The 22,219-nt window shown below is 38.7% G+C and overlaps 2 protein-coding genes across 4 annotated transcripts; both read left to right on the top strand.

The window, feature by feature from the left end:
- The first annotated feature begins 4,198 nt into the window (after window positions 1-4,198).
- On the top strand, window positions 4,199-7,442 carry LOC139189949 (7-deoxyloganetic acid glucosyltransferase-like). Of its 2 annotated transcripts, XM_070809309.1 has the most exons (3): window positions 4,199-4,322; window positions 5,241-5,864; window positions 6,467-7,442. In XM_070809309.1, exons 2-3 carry the CDS (start codon window positions 5,327-5,329, stop codon window positions 7,390-7,392), a joined length of 1,464 nt encoding a protein of 487 aa, XP_070665410.1. In that variant the 5' UTR covers window positions 4,199-4,322; window positions 5,241-5,326; the 3' UTR covers window positions 7,393-7,442. The 2 variants fall into 2 exon arrangements, with proteins under 2 accessions (XP_070665410.1, XP_070665409.1); XM_070809308.1 differs by lacking the exon at window positions 4,199-4,322 and having other exon boundaries at window positions 5,032-5,864.
- Window positions 7,443-17,818: 10,376 nt separating this feature from the next.
- On the top strand, window positions 17,819-21,062 carry LOC139189945 (7-deoxyloganetic acid glucosyltransferase-like). 2 transcript variants are annotated; one of them, XM_070809249.1, is made up of 3 exons: window positions 17,819-17,942; window positions 18,861-19,484; window positions 20,087-21,062. In XM_070809249.1, the coding sequence occupies exons 2-3, from the start codon at window positions 18,947-18,949 to the stop codon at window positions 21,010-21,012; spliced, it is 1,464 nt and encodes a 487-aa protein (XP_070665350.1). In that variant the 5' UTR covers window positions 17,819-17,942; window positions 18,861-18,946; the 3' UTR covers window positions 21,013-21,062. The 2 variants fall into 2 exon arrangements, with proteins under 2 accessions (XP_070665350.1, XP_070665349.1); XM_070809248.1 differs by lacking the exon at window positions 17,819-17,942 and having other exon boundaries at window positions 18,652-19,484.
- The last annotated feature ends 1,157 nt before the right edge of the window (window positions 21,063-22,219 follow it).

The raw sequence follows: 22,219 nt of genomic DNA, 5'->3' as shown, positions 1-22,219 counted from the left end.
GAAGTTGTTATGTGGTTGGGGAAAGATCGGGAGAGGGGTAGTGATGGCTGAAATCTTAAGAATTTTCATTGTAGGTGGTAGGGGAAGTGGTGGGGAAGGGTAGAAATTGGGAGCAGTTGGGGTTTGGAGAGATGGGGTGGCCCATAGTTTTTTGTACTGGAATTTTATTTTTTACTTTTTGTTCTTTTTTATTTTGGGTGTAGAGAGAGAATTGTTGGACACAATCAAAATTTGAAGACAAAAAAAAAATAAGTTGGGTGTAGAAAGAAGATAAATGAGTTTGAATAAAATTTTCCTTCCAACAAAGGTTTCTAATTCGCACACTGTGCACTCTGCTATTAGTTGGTTTATGTTTTAATTTACTTGCACTTTCCACATCACCATCACTTTATGGTTTCGTCACTTTCTAGGTGTCGGCCAAGAATCACGATTCGAGTGTCCTGTTGGACATTCCAGGTCGGGTATGTCATTTCACAAACTTCACAATATTTTAGAATAATGTAGCCCTATCAATCATTCCAATAACACAACTGATATAAATCAAAGCAATGAGCAAACATACATTTGAATTGATTATTTAGGAATTTGAACATGACGGTGAAAGTGGAGTGAGTGAAAGGGCAATAGAGAGAGAGAGCAAGAGAAGACAGAGAAAGCACAAAAAGGGCAAAGAGATAGATACCACAAGGGCAGAGTGAGACAACACAGAAAGAGGAGCAGAAACGACGTTGCGAGGAAGAAAAATAAGGTTTTGAGCCTATTATAATATATCAGACCTTTGCCAGACGAACCAATTTGTCAAGCAAGGGTCTAAACCTTTATCGGGCAAACTTAGGTGGCCTGTCAGGCAAAGGTTGCATAGAAATACAGCGCAGTTAAATTTTGGCAAAAAATTGTGGGAACAATGGATTCAACAAACACTTAAAAGTTTGATAGTTGGAACAATGAGATCTCGTACTATATTCAAACAAGTTTGATAGTTGGATCGTTGAAATTACTTTCATAGACTGTGTATCTTATGAAAACAATGGATTCAACAAACACTTAAAAGTTTATTCTATACTTTTATTAAGTAGAACGTAAAATTTTGTAATAACCACTAGTGTAAATATTTCAAATTGATATCGGGGCAATTCATTGCATTCTTCTAGGGTCAAGGAGTGTGGTTGTAAAAATCATCAAAATCAGAACTAAAAAAAATCCTTAAGTCGTGATGATACATTTTCAACTGTTGAAAGATTTTGTCACGTTACCCAATCCTGGAAACTTGCATTTGGTGATTTTTGGCGTACACGATTTCGAAGTATATACAAATAAGTTTGACCGTTAGATAGCTGTAATTAGTTTCGTACATTACATATCCCATGAAAACAATAGATTCAACAAACACTTAGAGTTTTTTTTTTTTTTTGAACAAACGATATCATCTATAGTTAACGGGTGGGAGAGCAGGTTGAGTCTCACAATGAGCTAGCAATAATGTGGTTCAAATTCGCCTTTGACGAGAATCGAACATAAGACTTCTCACTTACAAGTGAAGAGGAATACTACTAAACCGTAGTACTAAGCGGCAACAAACACTTAGAGTTTATTATATACTTTTATTAAGTAGAATGTAAGATTTTGTGGTAACTACCAGTGAAAATATTTTAAATTGATGATCAGGTCCATTCATTTTATTCTTCTCGGGTTGAGGATTGTATTTGTAAAAAATCATCAAAATTGGAGCTAAAAAAAACCTTAAATCGGGATGATACATTTTCAACCATCGAAGGATTTCGTGCCGTTATCTAATCCTGAAAACCTGAATTTGGTAACTTTGGCGTATGCGATATCGGAGTATATTCAAACAAGTTTGACGGTTGGATCATTGAAAATAGTTTCGTAGATTGTGAAAATCATTAAAGGAATTGAATATGCAAAAATGTCCATCACCTTTGCCTGACGAAATATTTCATTTTGATTGATGAAATATAAACCCTAAACCCTAAGTCACCAAGAAAAAGGATAAGTGACCAACAAAATTTTTAATAAATAGGGGTTTGCTCGACGAAATGGTTTGTTGGGCCAAGTTAAGCTCATTGACAAATAGGTTTTCCGTCGGGCAAAAGATGGCATAACACGTGCCAATATTTTTTCTTTGGCACGAAAACTTTGCCTGACGAAGGTTACTTTGTCTTTCAAACGTGTTTGCCATAAATTTCTAGAAAAAAAAAAAACCAAATTGTAGACCAATTTTGCCCAACCAAATTTTTTATTCCATTGGATAATGTTTCTTTGTCGACGTAAGGTGGTTAGTCAGGCAAAACTTCGTTGAGCAAATGGTAATTTCTGGTTGTGGGAGCTTCGAACAAAAAATATCGAATGTAAGGCAAACACTTTTAAACAACTGAGCTACAATCCATTTGCAAGTGGAAAATATTAATTGCATAAATGGGTTTGACGCCAAAGAGTGAGACTAGATGTCAAAATTAAGAAGGGGTGTGTTATCCACACACCCATTTTTACTTCACACACATTCTCTTAATTTTTGGCTGTCGAATCGAATGAATTGTGTGATGTAATTGTTTTCTCGCATCCAGTGTTTAAAATATCAGTATCGGTGGAAATATTGATATGCATATTTATTGAAATACCGATGGAGATATCAATACCAATATCGATATCGATTGCCTTCGATGGAAATGATGAAAATTTGCTCAAAAACATGAATATTTAAAGTTATTGTTTAGGGAATGTCATATGAAGCCACAACATATCTATGAATCATAAATTAATGATTAGATTGTGTAAAATAAAGTATGTGATATGCGCGAATGAAACTTCTTTCTAATGCTAAGTAATAAAATAATAAAATAAACCATTGCACTAAAACGAATCAATTATACTAATTTAATTGAAATTTTCATCTTGAAACCCTAGATTGTATAGATGAAAACTAAAAAATAATTCATGTTAAAAGAGGGAATAAAGGATATACGTCATTCATTTTGTGTCTCCCGAGAAAACGATTTGCAAATTTTCTGCCGAAATTTTTTTCAGGATATAGAAAATATTGAAGAAATTGACTGATTTATAGAAATATCGTGGATATGGGGTGAAGTTTAGACTTCACCCCTTATTTCCACATCGTTGCTTAAATTTTTCGACACCGATTTGAGATACAATGATAACTATGTATTTCCGTGATGAATGTAAATATAGTATATTCATTGCATACAACCTGCGTGGGAGTAGATTTGGTATTCTATGGATTTGGATTTATTTTGTTATAATTATATTGTGCAATAGGCACGGATTTGAGATGTTTGTACCATACGTATGCGTTTGTTGTACTAGATTGTCTTGGACTAGACTAGCTTCAAGGACTAAGCTGGACTGGCTTAGACTAGACTAAGCTGGACTAGCTTAGTGAAGTATTTGGTGTAGTCTCGGACTAATAAGCAGGATAATAAAAATAATAAAATTAGTTCTTTTTTTTTTCTTTTTCTATTTTTTTTCCGGTTCTAGAGCACTCCTGAAACCTCTCTTCCCTCTCCTTTTTTCCTTCCAAACTCCATAGATTCCAATCATAACTTTTCCTTACCTTTTGACCAAAAAAATAAAAATTCACAGCTTTTCCTTCATTACAATTGATAAAGCTCTCCGTCCAAATTCCACTACTTGCAACTACATCTTTCTCCTCCATTTGAATCGATAAAGCTCCCAAAACACAAACAATCAAAATTTCAATTTCAATCGAAATCGAAATCCCAGCTGCGTTCCTTGTATACCCAACAACGACACTATGATTCCGGTCCTGACTTGAGTCTGGGTCGCGAACCAAGACCGACTAGTAAAAAATCTCACCTCCTCGAGGTTGGGTCGTGTAGATCAGCATCGGCATCGAGCAGGGTGATGAGAGAGAGAGAGGACATGATCTGGGTTTGGGGCGATGAGAGACGGAAGGGACTCAAACGAGAGCAGTTGAGAGAGCATGCGAGAGCGAAGACAAGACGCAAGAGCAGAGAGAGGCGTCTTAGCTAGTCCCATAGTTTTTTTTTGGGGGGGGGGGAGGGGGACATGCTAAGACCGGCGAGCGAACAAACATGGATTGCATTAATCTTTAATCCTATCCAATCTAGTGAGAGCTAAAGAAGGCAAACAAGCGGCCCCTATATGTTTGTGTTTGTGGGACTGACTGCGTTTATCCATGCCAAAGTATCTCAATAGATGACTCCTTTAATTAGTGGACACTGTCATTCGTCCCTAATATGAGAAAGGCCGCCGATACTCGTTAAGGCTATGATTGCCACTCATTATTTATCCTTTCTTTATTCAGGGCCGGTCCAGAGATTTTTGAGGCCCGGGCGAAGTAAAAAAAGTGCCCTAACTTCATGTAAGAAAATTATTTATTTTCACACGTAAGACATTGATAAAATTTACTTAGAAAAACACTTCAAACTCAATAATTTAGAAACACATAAAGACTAATTTATTTTGTATTGAGAGAGGGAAACAAAAAAACTTCGGGCTTACAAGTAGATAGATGATGAGTTTTGTTTTCCATCTGAACTTTGAATGTGTTTTTGAATAAATTGTGAGGTGTTTTTTTTTCTTATTTACTAACATTGTCAATATGGGACTAAAAAATAATGATATTTTCGAGTCTTTAATTGATATTTATTATTAATGAATGGGCACTAAATTAAACATTTTGATGACATGTCATATAATTTGCAAATTTGGTCTACGTATTATTCTTTGTTGAAGATTAGATTTGAATTAAAACAAATATTTAAATATAACAACCCACATATCTACTAGATAGTAACTAAAAATAAATTAACAACCAAACAAAAATTTGTAAAAATTGAAAAGAATAAACATGCACATAGCATTTCGAACTTAGAACCTCTTATTAATTTTAAACAACAAAAATCATTGTTTCTAATTAGACTTCTTGATCCTTTTACCAAATTTTATAAATTTATACTCTTATGAAATGAAATTTGTAAAAAATGAAAAGTAAATAAGCACATATGGTGTTTTGAACCCAAGACCTCCTCATTATTTTCAAATGACAGACCACCACTTCTAGTTAAATTTCTATTTCTTTGAACCAAATTTTATACATTTATACTCTTATAATAACATATATAAATATACCACCCTAATAATTTTGATGCTCCTAATTTTTCTGGGCCCTGGACGGTCCCCTGCCTGCACTGGGCCTGGGCCGACCCTGTCTTTACTTACAGTTGAGAAGTGATGAACACTGGATTAGGGTTTTAAGTTGAGCTTCATTCCAACCTCACATATATTAATAGACACAGCCGCACAGTGGATGTCGGCGGAGATGGAGGAATCTGAATCTGCTGCACACGTACTATTGTTGCCGTTCCCAGCACAAGGCCACATCACTCCGATGCTGAGCTTTGCGCAGCTGCTATGCCACGCTGGCATCCACGTTACCTTCCTCAGTACGGAGCACAACCATCGTCTCCTCACCCAACGCCGTGCCCTCTCCGCCCGCTTCCCAACCCTCCACTTCGAGTCCATACCCGATGGCCTCCCACCGGACCACCCCCGCACCATTCCCCCCCTAGACGACATCGTCTCGTCGCTCAGGTCCGTAACCAAGCCACTCCTGCGTGACCTTCTTATAACCTTAACCAAAAAGGACAACGAGTCGTGTGGCGCCACCACCACTCCCCGTCCTCCCTTGAGTTGTGTCATAATAGATGGGATCATGTGTTTCGCGATTGACATGGCGGAGGAGGTGGGAATTCCCGTATTTGCCCTCCGCACGGTGAGCGCTTGCAGCTTCTGGTGTTATTCATGCATTCCCGACCTCATTCAACAAGGCCAGCTTCCCTTCCAAGGTGATCACTGTCACTCTTCTTTTCTTTTCTTATAAAACTTTAATTTCCCAGAATTCTGATTTTATCTGTATTTTGATAAAATCCTTATGGTGATATCTGTCACTCTTCTTTTTAATTCTTGTACATTTTTTGTTATTTTTGTTTGTTTTATATAAGAGATATTTCCTTTTAATTAATACAAATTGTGGGTGAGAAAGATTTCAAAACTTAGCTAGGTAACATCTCTTACACGTTTTCAATCTAAAAAATAAAAATAAAAAATGAAAAAAAAAATGAAATAGTTATCAAATTGACCTTAGTTGACAATAATGTCATATACTAGCTTTTCTTTCTTATACTAAATGCTAAGATCATTTTCCCGACAAAATTATCCCAGTGAAAGCATTTTAAAAAAAAACACAAATCTCTGAAAAAGTTACAAATGCTCTTGTTAGTGAAAAAAAAGCGAGTTGATAACGATAATTTAAAATGTTAAAAACAATTCCTATGTGACATGTGAAACTGGTTTTTACTAGTTCAGGTGTATTTTGTATCCTTGCTAGTATACTGCTTCAGTGTTTTTTGAGCTGAACACTATATATATGCTTCTCGTGTTGAAACAGATCAGGACATGGATCACCCGATTAGGGACATTCCAGGGATGGAAGCTCTTCTGCGACTACGGGATCTACCGAGTTTTTGCAGAATGCCAATTGACCATCCAAGTTTTAAATTTTTCATGGAGCAAATTGAGGCCATTACTCGAGTCTCTGCGATCATACTCAACACCTTCGACGACCTAGAACCCTTAATACTCTCCCAGATCGCCACTCGCTTTCCCAAAATTTACACCTTAGGCCCTTTCCATGCCCTTCTCAAATCTCGTGTGGGAGACGATCTATCATCCTCCGTTTCCTCCTTGCGCCACGAAGACCGACGTTGCATGGCGTGGCTCGACTCCCAACAGTCGGGGTCCGTTATTTTCGTCAGCTTTGGGAGTTTGGCAAAGCTGAGCCGCGTCCAGTTACTGGAGTTTTGGCACGGTTTAATCAACAGTGGCAAGCCTTTTTTGTGGGTAGTTCGGTCGGATATGCTTTCGAGTGGGCAAGAGGAGCGTGCAACTCCGGTGGAGTTGGAGGATGGTACTAAAGAAAGGGGGTATATAGCGGAGTGGGTTCCACAAGAAGAGGTACTGGCCCACAAAGCTGTCGGAGGGTTTTGGACTCACAGCGGCTGGAACTCGACCATTGAGGGCATTTGGGCGGGAGTTCCGATGCTTTGTTGGCCACAATTAGCAGACCAACAGGTGAATAGTAGATGGGTTGGTGAAGGCTGGAAGATCGGGCTCGATATGAAAGACACGTGTGATAGGTCTACGGTGGAGAAGATGGTAAGAGCATTGATGGAAGAAGGCGATCAAAGAGAGCAGATTTTCAAGTCAGTGGATAATTTTGCAAAGTTGGCTCGCCATGCTGTTAGCGAAGATGGCTCTTCGTATAAGAACCTGGAAAAACTTATTGAAGACTTAAATGAAAAAATTGTGATGTGACGTCATGTTGCTCGAGTTTTTATATCTAGGAAAGCTCATGGCTTGATCTATGTATTGAAACGTGTGTTCGATCGATGTATGATTGCTTCATGGATTAAAAGAAGCCCATACCAAAGTGGTTCAAATTTCTGGCCACTGGGTGGTGGGGGTGGGCTGCGGCCGGGTTATTGGGAATGATGGCAATTAATAGGAGTCAAGATAAAACTTTGACAGTCTCAGGATCTAACTTTTCCCGCCTCTTGTGTTACGGGGAACGTGCCGGATCAGTTAGCTCTCCAACTGGCCACCATTCTTGGGATGGAGAAAGTTGGGAACCCGGGAGTTTATCTGGGAGTGCCGGCCATCTGGGGTAGATCAAAAAGAAGTGGCCTTGCGTATGTAAAAGGAAGGCTTTTAGGCAAAATTCAAGGATGGAAACGCTCCACTATCTCACAAGCGGGGCGGGAAGTTTTAATTAAGGCAGTGGCGCAAGCAGTTCCGGCTTATCCTATGAATCTCTTCAAGTTTCCGAAGACTTTTTGCAATGATCTGGATGCTTTGATATCCAAATTTTGGTGGGGGCAGAATGATGGGGAAAACCGGATTCACTGGGTTTCAAAGGAACAAATGGGGAAGTCGAAAGAAGAAGGTGGGCTTGGCTTGAGGTGCTTCACGGAGTTCAACAACGCTCTTTTGGCGAAACAGTGTTGGCGGCTGTTATCGGAACCAAACTCTTTGTGGGCGTCGGTCATTAAAGGCCGATACTTCCCCAACTGCTCTTTCTTCGACGCGAAGAGGGGTGGAAGAGCATCATGGGCTTGGTCAAGCCTCCTGGTTGGTAGAGAAATAATTCGGGGTGGCGCTCACTGGCAGATAATGAATGGAAAGGATGTCAGAGTCTGGGTGGATAAATGGCTGCCTTCAATCCCTTCTGGTCATCCATCTCCCCTGGGGTCAGTTCCTGTTTCTTTAAATCTCAGGGTAAATTCTTTGTTAAGCACTGATTATGGTAGCTGGGAGATTGATTTCCTTAAACCCTTTCTGGTGGAGGAGGAGATCAAGGCGATTTACGAGACACATTCAGGTGATCCGAGTTCGAATGACAGATTAGTGTGGCCTTTTGTGAAGAATGGAATCTATTCTGTCAAATCAGGATATCATTGGGCTATGACCAGGAATATCCAGCAACGAATTGGAAACCCTCACCGATCTGCCCTCATCCCAAAACAGGTTTGGAAGTGTGTTTGGAAGCTTGAGGTTCAGCCAAAAATCAGATCCTTCATATGGAGGTCCTTACAAGAGGCAGTGGCCACGAAAGTAAATTTGTTTATGCGTCGATCCTCTTCGTCTACTCTCTGCCCTATTTGCAATAGGTATGAGGAATCTTTGGTACATCTATTTCTCCAATGTTCGTGGGTTGAGGAGGTTTGGATTGGGTTAAGGTTAATTAGAGGATTGCGGAGGGATGCGGTCACAAGTTGGGCGGTTTGGTTGGGCAGTATTGTTGGTTTAGCTAATGGGCAGTCGGGTGTGCGGAACGATATGCTTTCATATGTTGCTACAACTTGTTGGTTTATATGGAAGGCGAGATGCAGTTTTCTGTTCAATCAACAACCTATAGTTCCTCGACAGATCATCGCAGTCATCAACCAATCTGTGGCTGCTTTTAAGGAATATAATCAGGCTACGGTATGTAGTTTGCCTATTTCTGTCAATGGTTTGGCTTCTGATGTGCAGTGGTCTCCTCCTTGTGTGGGTTTTATAAAAATTAATGTGGATGCGAGCTGGTTAAGGAGTGGAGCTCCTGGTTTTGTGGGGGTGGTGGCTCGGGACGATGAGGGCAGGTTTATGGCAGCGATCAGGAGGAGGGTCACGGCCTCGTCTGTGGCTGTGGCAGAAGCTTTGGCAGTGCTGCATGGGTGTGAGCTTGGAAGAAGTATGGGATGGAATTTTGTCATCGTGGAATCTGATTCTCAGGAATCAATATCCTGTATTCGAGACTCGGATACGAGGGGTAGTTGGGAAGCTTTTCCAATTCTGGCGCGATGCAAAAGAATGGGGGAGGCTTTTAATGACTGCCGCTGGTCTTGGACTCCAAGATCGGCAAATATGGCTGCGGATCGTCTGGCGTTGCGGCAAAGTAGGGAGGTATGTGATAATGTTTGGGTCAACAGACCCCCATCCTCTCTTGTTCATGTTCTGTGTAATGATGGTCTTCCTTGTCCCCATTAATTTCTTCCTAGCAGTATGAGGAGTGACATTTTTAGCATTTGGTGCGATGTCGGTTGTACCTCTTTGTACTGCTTTTCCTTAGTTGTTTGTTGCTTGCTTTGGCCTCGGGGTAGGCTTCTGTGTATCTTTGGCATCTTTGCCCGGTTGTTATTGATTCCTGTTCGCCAAAAAAAAAAAAAATAGACAAACAAAAAATACAATATCTTCCGCTATGAAAATAATAGGAATATAAAAACATTCTCACAAAAATGTGGACACTCTATCTTGATTTCTGTCCAGGGAAACCTATCTGCTGTCATGTGTTTGTAGAGTAGAGAACGAGTAGGCATCTATGTTTAAAAGGAGTTGTATCACGTTGTACAGATCAATATGAAAAACATGAGTTCTACAAAATTCAAAGTTAATGAAATTATTAATAATCAAATCTTAATTGGCTATTGACATGCTACTTACCATGTGTCCTAATATCATTACTTCGTAACACATATATTAACTCTCTCCAATATTTTTGAGGTTTTTATCACAAATGGTCTCTGAAATTGATTCCTACCGTTCAGATGGTTATGGGTTTGCTATCCCCTAGTTCATGTCTCATTTGTGTCTCCTTATGTAATTTTGTAACACGTGTCACTCAATTTAACCCTATAGAAACACTATTAACTTTTTTTTTCCTATAAAATTAATAAAAATTAAAAAATTAATAAAAATTAAAAAATTAATAAAAATTAAAAAATTAAAGAAAACAAATAAAGTAATAAACCCACAACAACTCACCACCCCAACAGCCACCCCTTGCCCTAATCACCGACCCTTTTTGCTCCCAATTGCCGGTCTCTTTATGCACCAACCCATCATCATCATCTTCTTCTTATGGATCAAATCAAAAACCCAGTTTAGTCTCCCACAACCCACCGGTTAAGGGTCGTCTTCTTCGTCGTCAAGAGAGGATTGTGGGTTATGGGTTTTTTAGGTTGAATTAGCGGCAGAGACACAAATGATTTGGGGGGACGTCTTGGGATTGTGGATTCTCCTACGGGTTATGAGATTGAGGACTGTGATAAGTGATTGGATTGATGGGGTTGACTAGGACGATAAGGATGATGAGTTTCCACGGGGTTTAAGGCCTTCTTTTGAAGGATTGCAGGAGATTGGGGGATGGATTGTAGGGAGATTGGAGATGATGAGTTTCAACAGTGGTTTTTTTTTTATAGTTTTTTTAATTTTAATTAAATTTTATGCATAGTAACATTGTTAAGTTTTAAAGTTAAATGGAGGACAAGTGTCTCAAAACTAAAGAAGAGACACAAATGAGACACGTAATTTGGGACAACAAACTCGCGACCCATTCGGATGGTCCATAAAATTGAAAATCAATTAATGTAGTTCCTGAAAATAGGTGTCGCAAATCAATGTGGTCATTCCGTCACAATTATGTTAAAAAATCTGTTAAATGTTGATGTGGCACATAAATGGACCCTATAAGTCATTTTTTCTCACAAATGATCATTGACATTGACCCACGACATCAAAACGGTTCTTGAAATTGACCCGCGACATCAAAATGGTCCCTAAAATTGAAAATTGATCAATGTAGTCCCGCAAGTAAGTGTCTCAAATCAATGTAGTTCTTCCGTCACAATTCTGTCAAAAGTTTTGTTATATGCTAATGTGACACATAAATGGGTCACACAAGTCTAATTAAATTAAAAAAAAAATTACAAATAGGCTTAAATAATTTAATGGTTAATAAAAAAATTGTCAACCCAAAAACCTAGTCCTGCAATCACCTCCGATCTTAGTCCACATTTATATACCTCCTTTGCTTTCTATTCTCTATAAAAACATCTCAATACACCCATCTTTACACACTTCAATACCCTTCACCGAATCAAACCTAGATTGAGATCACCTTTGGTGATAACTTGACCCATTGGTAACGACTTTTGGGACATCATCGTTAACATTTAGGCAATCAACATCCTCACAACCTTAATCTTGGAGAGCTTGTTCGACACTTCCCTGGTGGTCTGGTGATGCGAAGAATGACGAGGTCTGCCTTGAGATAATGAGGTTATAACCGATGTGTGTCCATTGTTGGTTGAAAACTATTTCCACACACCCTCTTAGGCCTTGGTTAAGCCTTGTGCCTTTGAGAATTTATGGAAGTGATCTCTCTTCGGAGTAGACCCTACTATAAGGAAAAAAAAAATCCATTATGCAAAAAGGTATTTAGACAATTTTTTTAATTAATTATTAAACCCACATTAGCATATAACAAAGTTTTTTTTTACAGAATTGTGGTGGAATGATCATATTGATTTGCGACAACTATTTTCAATGACTATATTGATTGATTTTCAATTTTAGTGACCATATTGATGGTGTGGGTCAATTTCAGGGACCATCTTGATGTTATGGGTCAATTTCAAGGATCATTTGTGGTAAAAATCCGTAAATTTTATGGGGCCTATTTATGTGCTACATTAGCTTTTAACGGAATTTTTAACAGAATTGTAACGGAATGACCACATTGATTTGCGACGCCTATTTTCAGGAACTACATTGATTGATTTTTAATTTCAGGGACCATCTTGATGGTGAAGGTCAATTTCAGGGACCACTTGTGATAAAAACCCATATTTTTATAGGGTGTATTTTTGTTCACCACCTTTAAGTGGTGGTGATGCTCAGACTTTATTCATCATCATTGGATGAGTTTAAATTTTGAGATTTATGTTTATCCACTGCACAAATCTCGAATTTAAACTCATATATCAATGTTAAATGAGCATCACCATCACTTGAAGGTGCTAAGAAAAAATATTCTCATTTTTGTAGGAGGATTAGGAACTTTTCTGATCAATTGTTTTGATTTTGTAAAAATTGTCCAACTCATATTGATGATAAAATTTTGAGAGAGAGAACCCTCTTTATGAAAATAAGGGCATTTTTCTTTGCACCGTGTCACATTTTTCTCATATATGTCTCTTTCAATCCTAATGGTCTCCTATGAGAGTTTGTCACTTGTGGGAGGATTCCTCCTTTCACTAGAAATATCTCTACTTTATCTTTACTGTTGTGTATTTATGCTCTGGCATCACTTGTGTGATAAGGGTGTAAGAATAAACCCTAATTAATTATTGTTAGCACAATCCCAAGATCACAACTAGAGTACATGAACGAAGACTTACCTCGAGCAGCCACTGCAGTAGTTTTCTTTCTTTTTTAAAAAGGGGACAACTGGTGGCAAGCCACAGTTACCCTCCTCTTCCAGGGGCCATGAAGACTCACATAGGCATTTTAGACTCACAGAGACATTTCTACTCACTCAAGATGTTATGTTCTTATAGTGATAGACCCTGGTACTCCAAATTATTTCTTTGTGAGCAGGGAATTCCTTTAAATAGAAGCAACAACAACCAACTCTCATCTATCGCGGTGGGTTGCTTTGATAACTATTGCCTCTAGTTCCTCACGTCCATGGAGTAGTGTTGGCTTTAAAGCACGATCAATGTATTTTCCTTAATTTCAGGATGTTGTTTCACACGTTTTACAACCATAAATTAGTTTGTATTTTTAATACAATATTTCTCCTTTATCCTAATTAGTGTAGACCCATTTATTCTCTTTCTACACCCAACTTATCATTTTTTTATCTTGAAATTTCAAATGTGCCAAATAATTCTCTTTTTACACTCAACAAGAATAGAATAAATAAATAAATAATCCAACATTAGGCAACTCTAGCCACCACATCTGTCCAAACCCCAACCACCCCCTTGCGCCGGCAGACTTTCCCTACCACACACAACAATTTGAAAATTTGGAGAACCTTAACCCCTAACGACCCACCATTAAAAAGAACAAAAGAAATTCATGACAATATTTAAAAAAACAAAATTCATGATAACATTAAAATTATGATTCTACGCATATAGCACACTTGATGGTCCAACACAGTTAGATTTAACTGATCGATAGTTTCATGGAATTCGGCGTGTTAAAAGGACTGCGCGGAAGATGAAGTTGTTATGTGGTTGGGGAAAGATCGGGAGAGGGGTAGTGATGGCTGAAATTTTAAGAATTTTCATTGTAGGTGGTAGGGGAAGTGGTGGGGAAGGGTAGAAATTGGGAGCAGTTGGGGTTTGGAGAGATGGGGTGGCCCATAGTTTTTTGTACTGGAATTTTATTTTTTACTTTTTGTTCTTTTTCATTTTGGGTGTAGAGAGAGAATTGTTGGACACAATTAAAGTTTGAAGACAAAAAAAAATAAGTTGGGTGTAGAAAGAAGATAAATGAGTTTGAATAAAATTTTCCTTCCAACAAAGGTTTCTAATTCGCACACTGTGCACTCTGCTATTAGTTGGTTTATGTTTTAATTTACTTGCACTTTCCACATCACCATCACTTTATGGTTTCGTCACCTTCTAGGTGTCGGCCAAGAATCACGATTCGAGTGTCCTGTTGGACATTCTAGGTCGGGTATGTCATTTCACAAACTTCACAATATTTTAGAATAATATGGCCCCATCAATCATTACAATAACACAACTGATATAAATCAAAGCAATGAGCAAACATACCTTTGAATTGATTATTTAGGAATTTGAACATGACGGTGAGAGTGGAGTGAGTGAAAGGGCAATAGAGAGAGAGCAAGAGAAGACAGAGAAAGCACAAAAAGGGCAAAGAGATAGATACCACAAGGGCAGAGTGAGACAACACAGAAAGAGGAGCAGAAACGACGTTGCGAGGAAGAAAAATAAGGTTTTGAGCCTATTATAATATATCAGACCTTTGCCAGACGAACCAATTTGTCAAGCAAGGGTCTAAACCTTCATCGGGCAAACTTAGGTGGCCTGTCAGGCAAAGGTTGCATAGAAATACAGCGCAGTTAAATTTTGGCAAAAAATTGTGGGAACAATGGATTCAACAAACACTTAAAAGTTTGATAGTTGGAACAATGAGATCTCGTACTATATTCAAACAAGTTTGATAGTTGGATCGTTGAAATTACTTTCATAGACTGTGTATCTTATGAAAACAATGGATTCAACAAACACTTAAAAGTTTATTCTATACTTTTATTAAGTAGAACGTAAAATTTTGTAATAACCACTAGTGTAAATATTTCAAATTGATATCGGGGCAATTCATTGCATTCTTCTAGGGTCAAGGAGTGTGGTTGTAAAAATCATCAAAATCAGAACTAAAAAAATCCTTAAGTCGTGATGATACATTTTCAACCGTTGAAAGATTTTGTCACGTTACCCAATCCTGGAAACTTGCATTTGGTGATTTTTGGCGTACACGATCTCGAAGTATATACAAATAAGTTTGACCGTTAGATAGCTGTAATTAGTTTCGTACATTACATATCCCATGAAAACAATTGATTCAACAAACACTTAGAGATCTTTTTTTTTTTTAACAAACGATATCAACTATAGTTAACGGGTGGGGGAGCAGGTTGAGCCTCACAATGAGCTAGCAATAATGTGGTTCAAATTCGCCTTTGACGAGAATCGAACATAAGACTTCTCACTTACAAGTGAAGAGAAATACTACTAAACCGTAGTACTAAGCGGCAACAAATACTTAGAGTTTAGTATATACTTTTATTAAGTAGAATGTAAGATTTTGTGGTAACCACCAGTGAAAATATTTTAAATTGATGATCAGGTCCATTCATTTTATTCTTCTCGGGTTGAGGATTGTATTTGTAAAAAATCATCAAAATTGGAGCTAAAAAAAACCTTAAATCGGGATGATACATTTTCAACCATCGAAGGATTTCGTGCCGTTATCTAATCCTGAAAACCTGAATTTGGTAACTTTGGCGTATGCGATATCGGAGTATATTCAAACAAGTTTGACGGTTGGATCATTGAAAATAATTTCGTAGATTGTGAAAATCATTAAAGGAATTGAATATGCAAAAATGTCCATCACCTTTGCCTGACGAAATATTTCATTTTGATTGATGAAATATAAACCCTAAACCCTAAGTCACCAAGAAAAAGGATAAGTGACCAACAAAATTTTTAATAAATAGGGGTTTGCTCGACGAAATGGTTCGTTGGGCCAAGTTAAGCTCATTGACAAATAGGTTTTCCGTCGGGCAAAAGATGGCATAACACGTGCCAATATTTTTTATTTGGCACAAAAACTTTGCCTGACGAAGGTTACTTTGTCTGTCAAACGTGTTTGCCATAAATTTCTAGAAAAAAAAAAAACCAAATTGTAGACCAATTTTGCCCAACCAAAATTTTTATTCCATTGGATAATGTTTCTTTGTCGACGTAAGGTGGTTAGTCAGGCAAAACTTCATTGAGCAAATGGTAATTTCTGGTTGTGGGAGCTTCAAACAAAAAATATCGAATGTAAGGCAAACACTTTTAAACAACTGAGCTACAATCCATTTGCAAGTGGAAAATATTAATTGCATAAATGGGTTTGATGCCAAAGAGTGAGACTAGATGTCAAAATTAAGAAGGGGTGTGTTATCCACACACCCATTTTTACTTCACACACATTCTCTTAATTTTTGGCTGTCGAATCGAATGAATTGTGTGATGTAATTGTTTTCTCGCATCCAGTGTTTAAAATATCAGTATCGGTGGAAATATTGATATGCAAATTTATTGAAATACCGATGGAGATATCAATACCAATATCGATATCGATTGCCTTCGATGGAAATGATGAAAATTTGCTCAAAAACATGAAAATTTAAAGTTATTGTTTAGGGAATGTCATATGAAGCCACAACATATCTATGAATCATAAATTAATGATTAGATTGTGTAAAATAAAGTATGTGATATAGGCGAATGAAACTTCTTTCTAATGCTAAGTAATAAAATAATAAAATAAACCATTGCACTAAAACGAATCAATTATACTAATTTAATTGAAATTTTCATCTTGAAACCCTAGATTGTATAGATGAAAACTAAAAAATAATTCATGTTAAAAGAGGGAATAAAGGATATACGTCATTCATTTTGTGTCTCCCGAGAAAACGATTTGCAAATTTTCTGCCGAAATTTTTTTCAGGATATAGAAAATATTGAAGAAATTGACTGATTTATAGAAATATCGTGGATATGGGGTGAAGTTTAGACTTCACCCCTTATTTCCACATCGTTGCTTAAATTTTTCGACACCGATTTGAGATACAATGATAACTATGTATTTCCGTGATGAATGTAAATATAGTATATTCATTGCATACAACCTGCGTGGGAGTAGATTTGGTATTCTATGGATTTGGATTTATTTTGTTATAATTATATTGTGCAATAGGCACGGATTTGAGATGTTTGTACCATACGTATGCGTTTGTTGTACTAGATTGTCTTGGACTAGACTAGCTTCAAGGACTAAGCTGGACTGGCTTAGACTAGACTAAGCTGGACTAGCTTAGTGAAGTATTTGGTGTAGTCTCGGACTAATAAGCAGGATAATAAAAATAATAAAATTAGTTCTTTTTTTTTTCTTTTTCTATTTTTTTTCCGGTTCTAGAGCACTCCTGAAACCTCTCTTCCCTCTCCTTTTTTCCTTCCAAACTCCATAGATTCCAATCATAACTTTTCCTTACCTTTTGACCAAAAAAATAAAAATTCACAGCTTTTCCTTCATTACAATTGATAAAGCTCTCCGTCCAAATTCCACTACTTGCAACTACATCTTTCTCCTCCATTTGAATCGATAAAGCTCCCAAAACACAAACAATCAAAATTTCAATTTCAATCGAAATCGAAATCCCAGCTGCGTTCCTTGTATACCCAACAACGACACTATGATTCCGGTCCTGACTTGAGTCTGGGTCGCGAACCAAGACCGACTAGTAAAAAATCTCACCTCCTCGAGGTTGGGTCGTGTAGATCAGCATCGGCATCGAGCAGGGTGATGAGAGAGAGAGAGGACATGATCTGGGTTTGGGGCGATGAGAGACGGAAGGGACTCAAACGAGAGCAGTTGAGAGAGCATGCGAGAGCGAAGACAAGACGCAAGAGCAGAGAGAGGCGTCTTAGCTAGTCCCATAGTTTTTTTTTGGGGGGGGGGGAGGGGGACATGCTAAGACCGGCGAGCGAACAAACATGGATTGCATTAATCTTTAATCCTATCCAATCTAGTGAGAGCTAAAGAAGGCAAACAAGCGGCCCCTATATGTTTGTGTTTGTGGGACTGACTGCGTTTATCCATGCCAAAGTATCTCAATAGATGACTCCTTTAATTAGTGGACACTGTCATTCGTCCCTAATATGAGAAAGGCCGCCGATACTCGTTAAGGCTATGATTGCCACTCATTATTTATCCTTTCTTTATTCAGGGCCGGTCCAGAGATTTTTGAGGCCCGGGCGAAGTAAAAAAAGTGCCCTAACTTCATGTAAGAAAATTATTTATTTTCACACGTAAGACATTGATAAAATTTACTTAGAAAAACACTTCAAACTCAATAATTTAGAAACACATAAAGACTAATTTATTTTGTATTGAGAGAGGGAAACAAAAAAACTTCGGGCTTACAAGTAGATAGATGATGAGTTTTGTTTTCCATCTGAACTTTGAATGTGTTTTTGAATAAATTGTGAGGTGTTTTTTTTTCTTATTTACTAACATTGTCAATATGGGACTAAAAAATAATGATATTTTCGAGTCTTTAATTGATATTTATTATTAATGAATGGGCACTAAATTAAACATTTTGATGACATGTCATATAATTTGCAAATTTGGTCTACGTATTATTCTTTGTTGAAGATTAGATTTGAATTAAAACAAATATTTAAATATAACAACCCACATATCTACTAGATAGTAACTAAAAATAAATTAACAACCAAACAAAAATTTGTAAAAATTGAAAAGAATAAACATGCACATAGCATTTCGAACTTAGAACCTCTTATTAATTTTAAACAACAAAAATCATTGTTTCTAATTAGACTTCTTGATCCTTTTACCAAATTTTATAAATTTATACTCTTATGAAATGAAATTTGTAAAAAATGAAAAGTAAATAAGCACATATGGTGTTTTGAACCCAAGACCTCCTCATTATTTTCAAATGACAGACCACCACTTCTAGTTAAATTTCTATTTCTTTGAACCAAATTTTATACATTTATACTCTTATAATAACATATATAAATATACCACCCTAATAATTTTGATGCTCCTAATTTTTCTGGGCCCTGGACGGTCCCCTGCCTGCACTGGGCCTGGGCCGACCCTGTCTTTACTTACAGTTGAGAAGTGATGAACACTGGATTAGGGTTTTAAGTTGAGCTTCATTCCAACCTCACATATATTAATAGACACAGCCGCACAGTGGATGTCGGCGGAGATGGAGGAATCTGAATCTGCTGCACACGTACTATTGTTGCCGTTCCCAGCACAAGGCCACATCACTCCGATGCTGAGCTTTGCGCAGCTGCTATGCCACGCTGGCATCCACGTTACCTTCCTCAGTACGGAGCACAACCATCGTCTCCTCACCCAACGCCGTGCCCTCTCCGCCCGCTTCCCAACCCTCCACTTCGAGTCCATACCCGATGGCCTCCCACCGGACCACCCCCGCACCATTCCCCCCCTAGACGACATCGTCTCGTCGCTCAGGTCCGTAACCAAGCCACTCCTGCGTGACCTTCTTATAACCTTAACCAAAAAGGACAACGAGTCGTGTGGCGCCACCACCACTCCCCGTCCTCCCTTGAGTTGTGTCATAATAGATGGGATCATGTGTTTCGCGATTGACATGGCGGAGGAGGTGGGAATTCCCGTATTTGCCCTCCGCACGGTGAGCGCTTGCAGCTTCTGGTGTTATTCATGCATTCCCGACCTCATTCAACAAGGCCAGCTTCCCTTCCAAGGTGATCACTGTCACTCTTCTTTTCTTTTCTTATAAAACTTTAATTTCCCAGAATTCTGATTTTATCTGTATTTTGATAAAATCCTTATGGTGATATCTGTCACTCTTCTTTTTAATTCTTGTACATTTTTTGTTATTTTTGTTTGTTTTATATAAGAGATATTTCCTTTTAATTAATACAAATTGTGGGTGAGAAAGATTTCAAAACTTAGCTAGGTAACATCTCTTACACGTTTTCAATCTAAAAAATAAAAATAAAAAATGAAAAAAAAAATGAAATAGTTATCAAATTGACCTTAGTTGACAATAATGTCATATACTAGCTTTTCTTTCTTATACTAAATGCTAAGATCATTTTCCCGACAAAATTATCCCAGTGAAAGCATTTTAAAAAAAAACACAAATCTCTGAAAAAGTTACAAATGCTCTTGTTAGTGAAAAAAAAGCGAGTTGATAACGATAATTTAAAATGTTAAAAACAATTCCTATGTGACATGTGAAACTGGTTTTTACTAGTTCAGGTGTATTTTGTATCCTTGCTAGTATACTGCTTCAGTGTTTTTTGAGCTGAACACTATATATATGCTTCTCGTGTTGAAACAGATCAGGACATGGATCACCCGATTAGGGACATTCCAGGGATGGAAGCTCTTCTGCGACTACGGGATCTACCGAGTTTTTGCAGAATGCCAATTGACCATCCAAGTTTTAAATTTTTCATGGAGCAAATTGAGGCCATTACTCGAGTCTCTGCGATCATACTCAACACCTTCGACGACCTAGAACCCTTAATACTCTCCCAGATCGCCACTCGCTTTCCCAAAATTTACACCTTAGGCCCTTTCCATGCCCTTCTCAAATCTCGTGTGGGAGACGATCTATCATCCTCCGTTTCCTCCTTGCGCCACGAAGACCGACGTTGCATGGCGTGGCTCGACTCCCAACAGTCGGGGTCCGTTATTTTCGTCAGCTTTGGGAGTTTGGCAAAGCTGAGCCGCGTCCAGTTACTGGAGTTTTGGCACGGTTTAATCAACAGTGGCAAGCCTTTTTTGTGGGTAGTTCGGTCGGATATGCTTTCGAGTGGGCAAGAGGAGCGTGCAACTCCGGTGGAGTTGGAGGATGGTACTAAAGAAAGGGGGTATATAGCGGAGTGGGTTCCACAAGAAGAGGTACTGGCCCACAAAGCTGTCGGAGGGTTTTGGACTCACAGCGGCTGGAACTCGACCATTGAGGGCATTTGGGCGGGAGTTCCGATGCTTTGTTGGCCACAATTAGCAGACCAACAGGTGAATAGTAGATGGGTTGGTGAAGGCTGGAAGATCGGGCTCGATATGAAAGACACGTGTGATAGGTCTACGGTGGAGAAGATGGTAAGAGCATTGATGGAAGAAGGCGATCAAAGAGAGCAGATTTTCAAGTCAGTGGATAATTTTGCAAAGTTGGCTCGCCATGCTGTTAGCGAAGATGGCTCTTCGTATAAGAACCTGGAAAAACTTATTGAAGACTTAAATGAAAAAATTGTGATGTGACGTCATGTTGCTCGAGTTTTTATATCTAGGAAAGCTCATGGCTTGATCTATGTATTGAAACGTGTGTTCGATCGATGTATGATTGCTTCATGGATTAAAAGAAGCCCATACCAAAGTGGTTCAAATTTCTGGCCACTGGGTGGTGGGGGTGGGCTGCGGCCGGGTTATTGGGAATGATGGCAATTAATAGGAGTCAAGATAAAACTTTGACAGTCTCAGGATCTAACTTTTCCCGCCTCTTGTGTTACGGGGAACGTGCCGGATCAGTTAGCTCTCCAACTGGCCACCATTCTTGGGATGGAGAAAGTTGGGAACCCGGGAGTTTATCTGGGAGTGCCGGCCATCTGGGGTAGATCAAAAAGAAGTGGCCTTGCGTATGTAAAAGGAAGGCTTTTAGGCAAAATTCAAGGATGGAAACGCTCCACTATCTCACAAGCGGGGCGGGAAGTTTTAATTAAGGCAGTGGCGCAAGCAGTTCCGGCTTATCCTATGAATCTCTTCAAGTTTCCGAAGACTTTTTGCAATGATCTGGATGCTTTGATATCCAAATTTTGGTGGGGGCAGAATGATGGGGAAAACCGGATTCACTGGGTTTCAAAGGAACAAATGGGGAAGTCGAAAGAAGAAGGTGGGCTTGGCTTGAGGTGCTTCACGGAGTTCAACAACGCTCTTTTGGCGAAACAGTGTTGGCGGCTGTTATCGGAACCAAACTCTTTGTGGGCGTCGGTCATTAAAGGCCGATACTTCCCCAACTGCTCTTTCTTCGACGCGAAGAGGGGTGGAAGAGCATCATGGGCTTGGTCAAGCCTCCTGGTTGGTAGAGAAATAATTCGGGGTGGCGCTCACTGGCAGATAATGAATGGAAAGGATGTCAGAGTCTGGGTGGATAAATGGCTGCCTTCAATCCCTTCTGGTCATCCATCTCCCCTGGGGTCAGTTCCTGTTTCTTTAAATCTCAGGGTAAATTCTTTGTTAAGCACTGATTATGGTAGCTGGGAGATTGATTTCCTTAAACCCTTTCTGGTGGAGGAGGAGATCAAGGCGATTTACGAGACACATTCAGGTGATCCGAGTTCGAATGACAGATTAGTGTGGCCTTTTGTGAAGAATGGAATCTATTCTGTCAAATCAGGATATCATTGGGCTATGACCAGGAATATCCAGCAACGAATTGGAAACCCTCACCGATCTGCCCTCATCCCAAAAC

This window comes from Malus domestica, chromosome 12, assembly GCF_042453785.1.
Source record: "Malus domestica chromosome 12, GDT2T_hap1".
In the NCBI taxonomy this organism is placed as follows: domain Eukaryota; kingdom Viridiplantae; phylum Streptophyta; class Magnoliopsida; order Rosales; family Rosaceae; genus Malus; species Malus domestica.
This window is presented reverse-complemented; position numbering and strand designations above follow the sequence as displayed.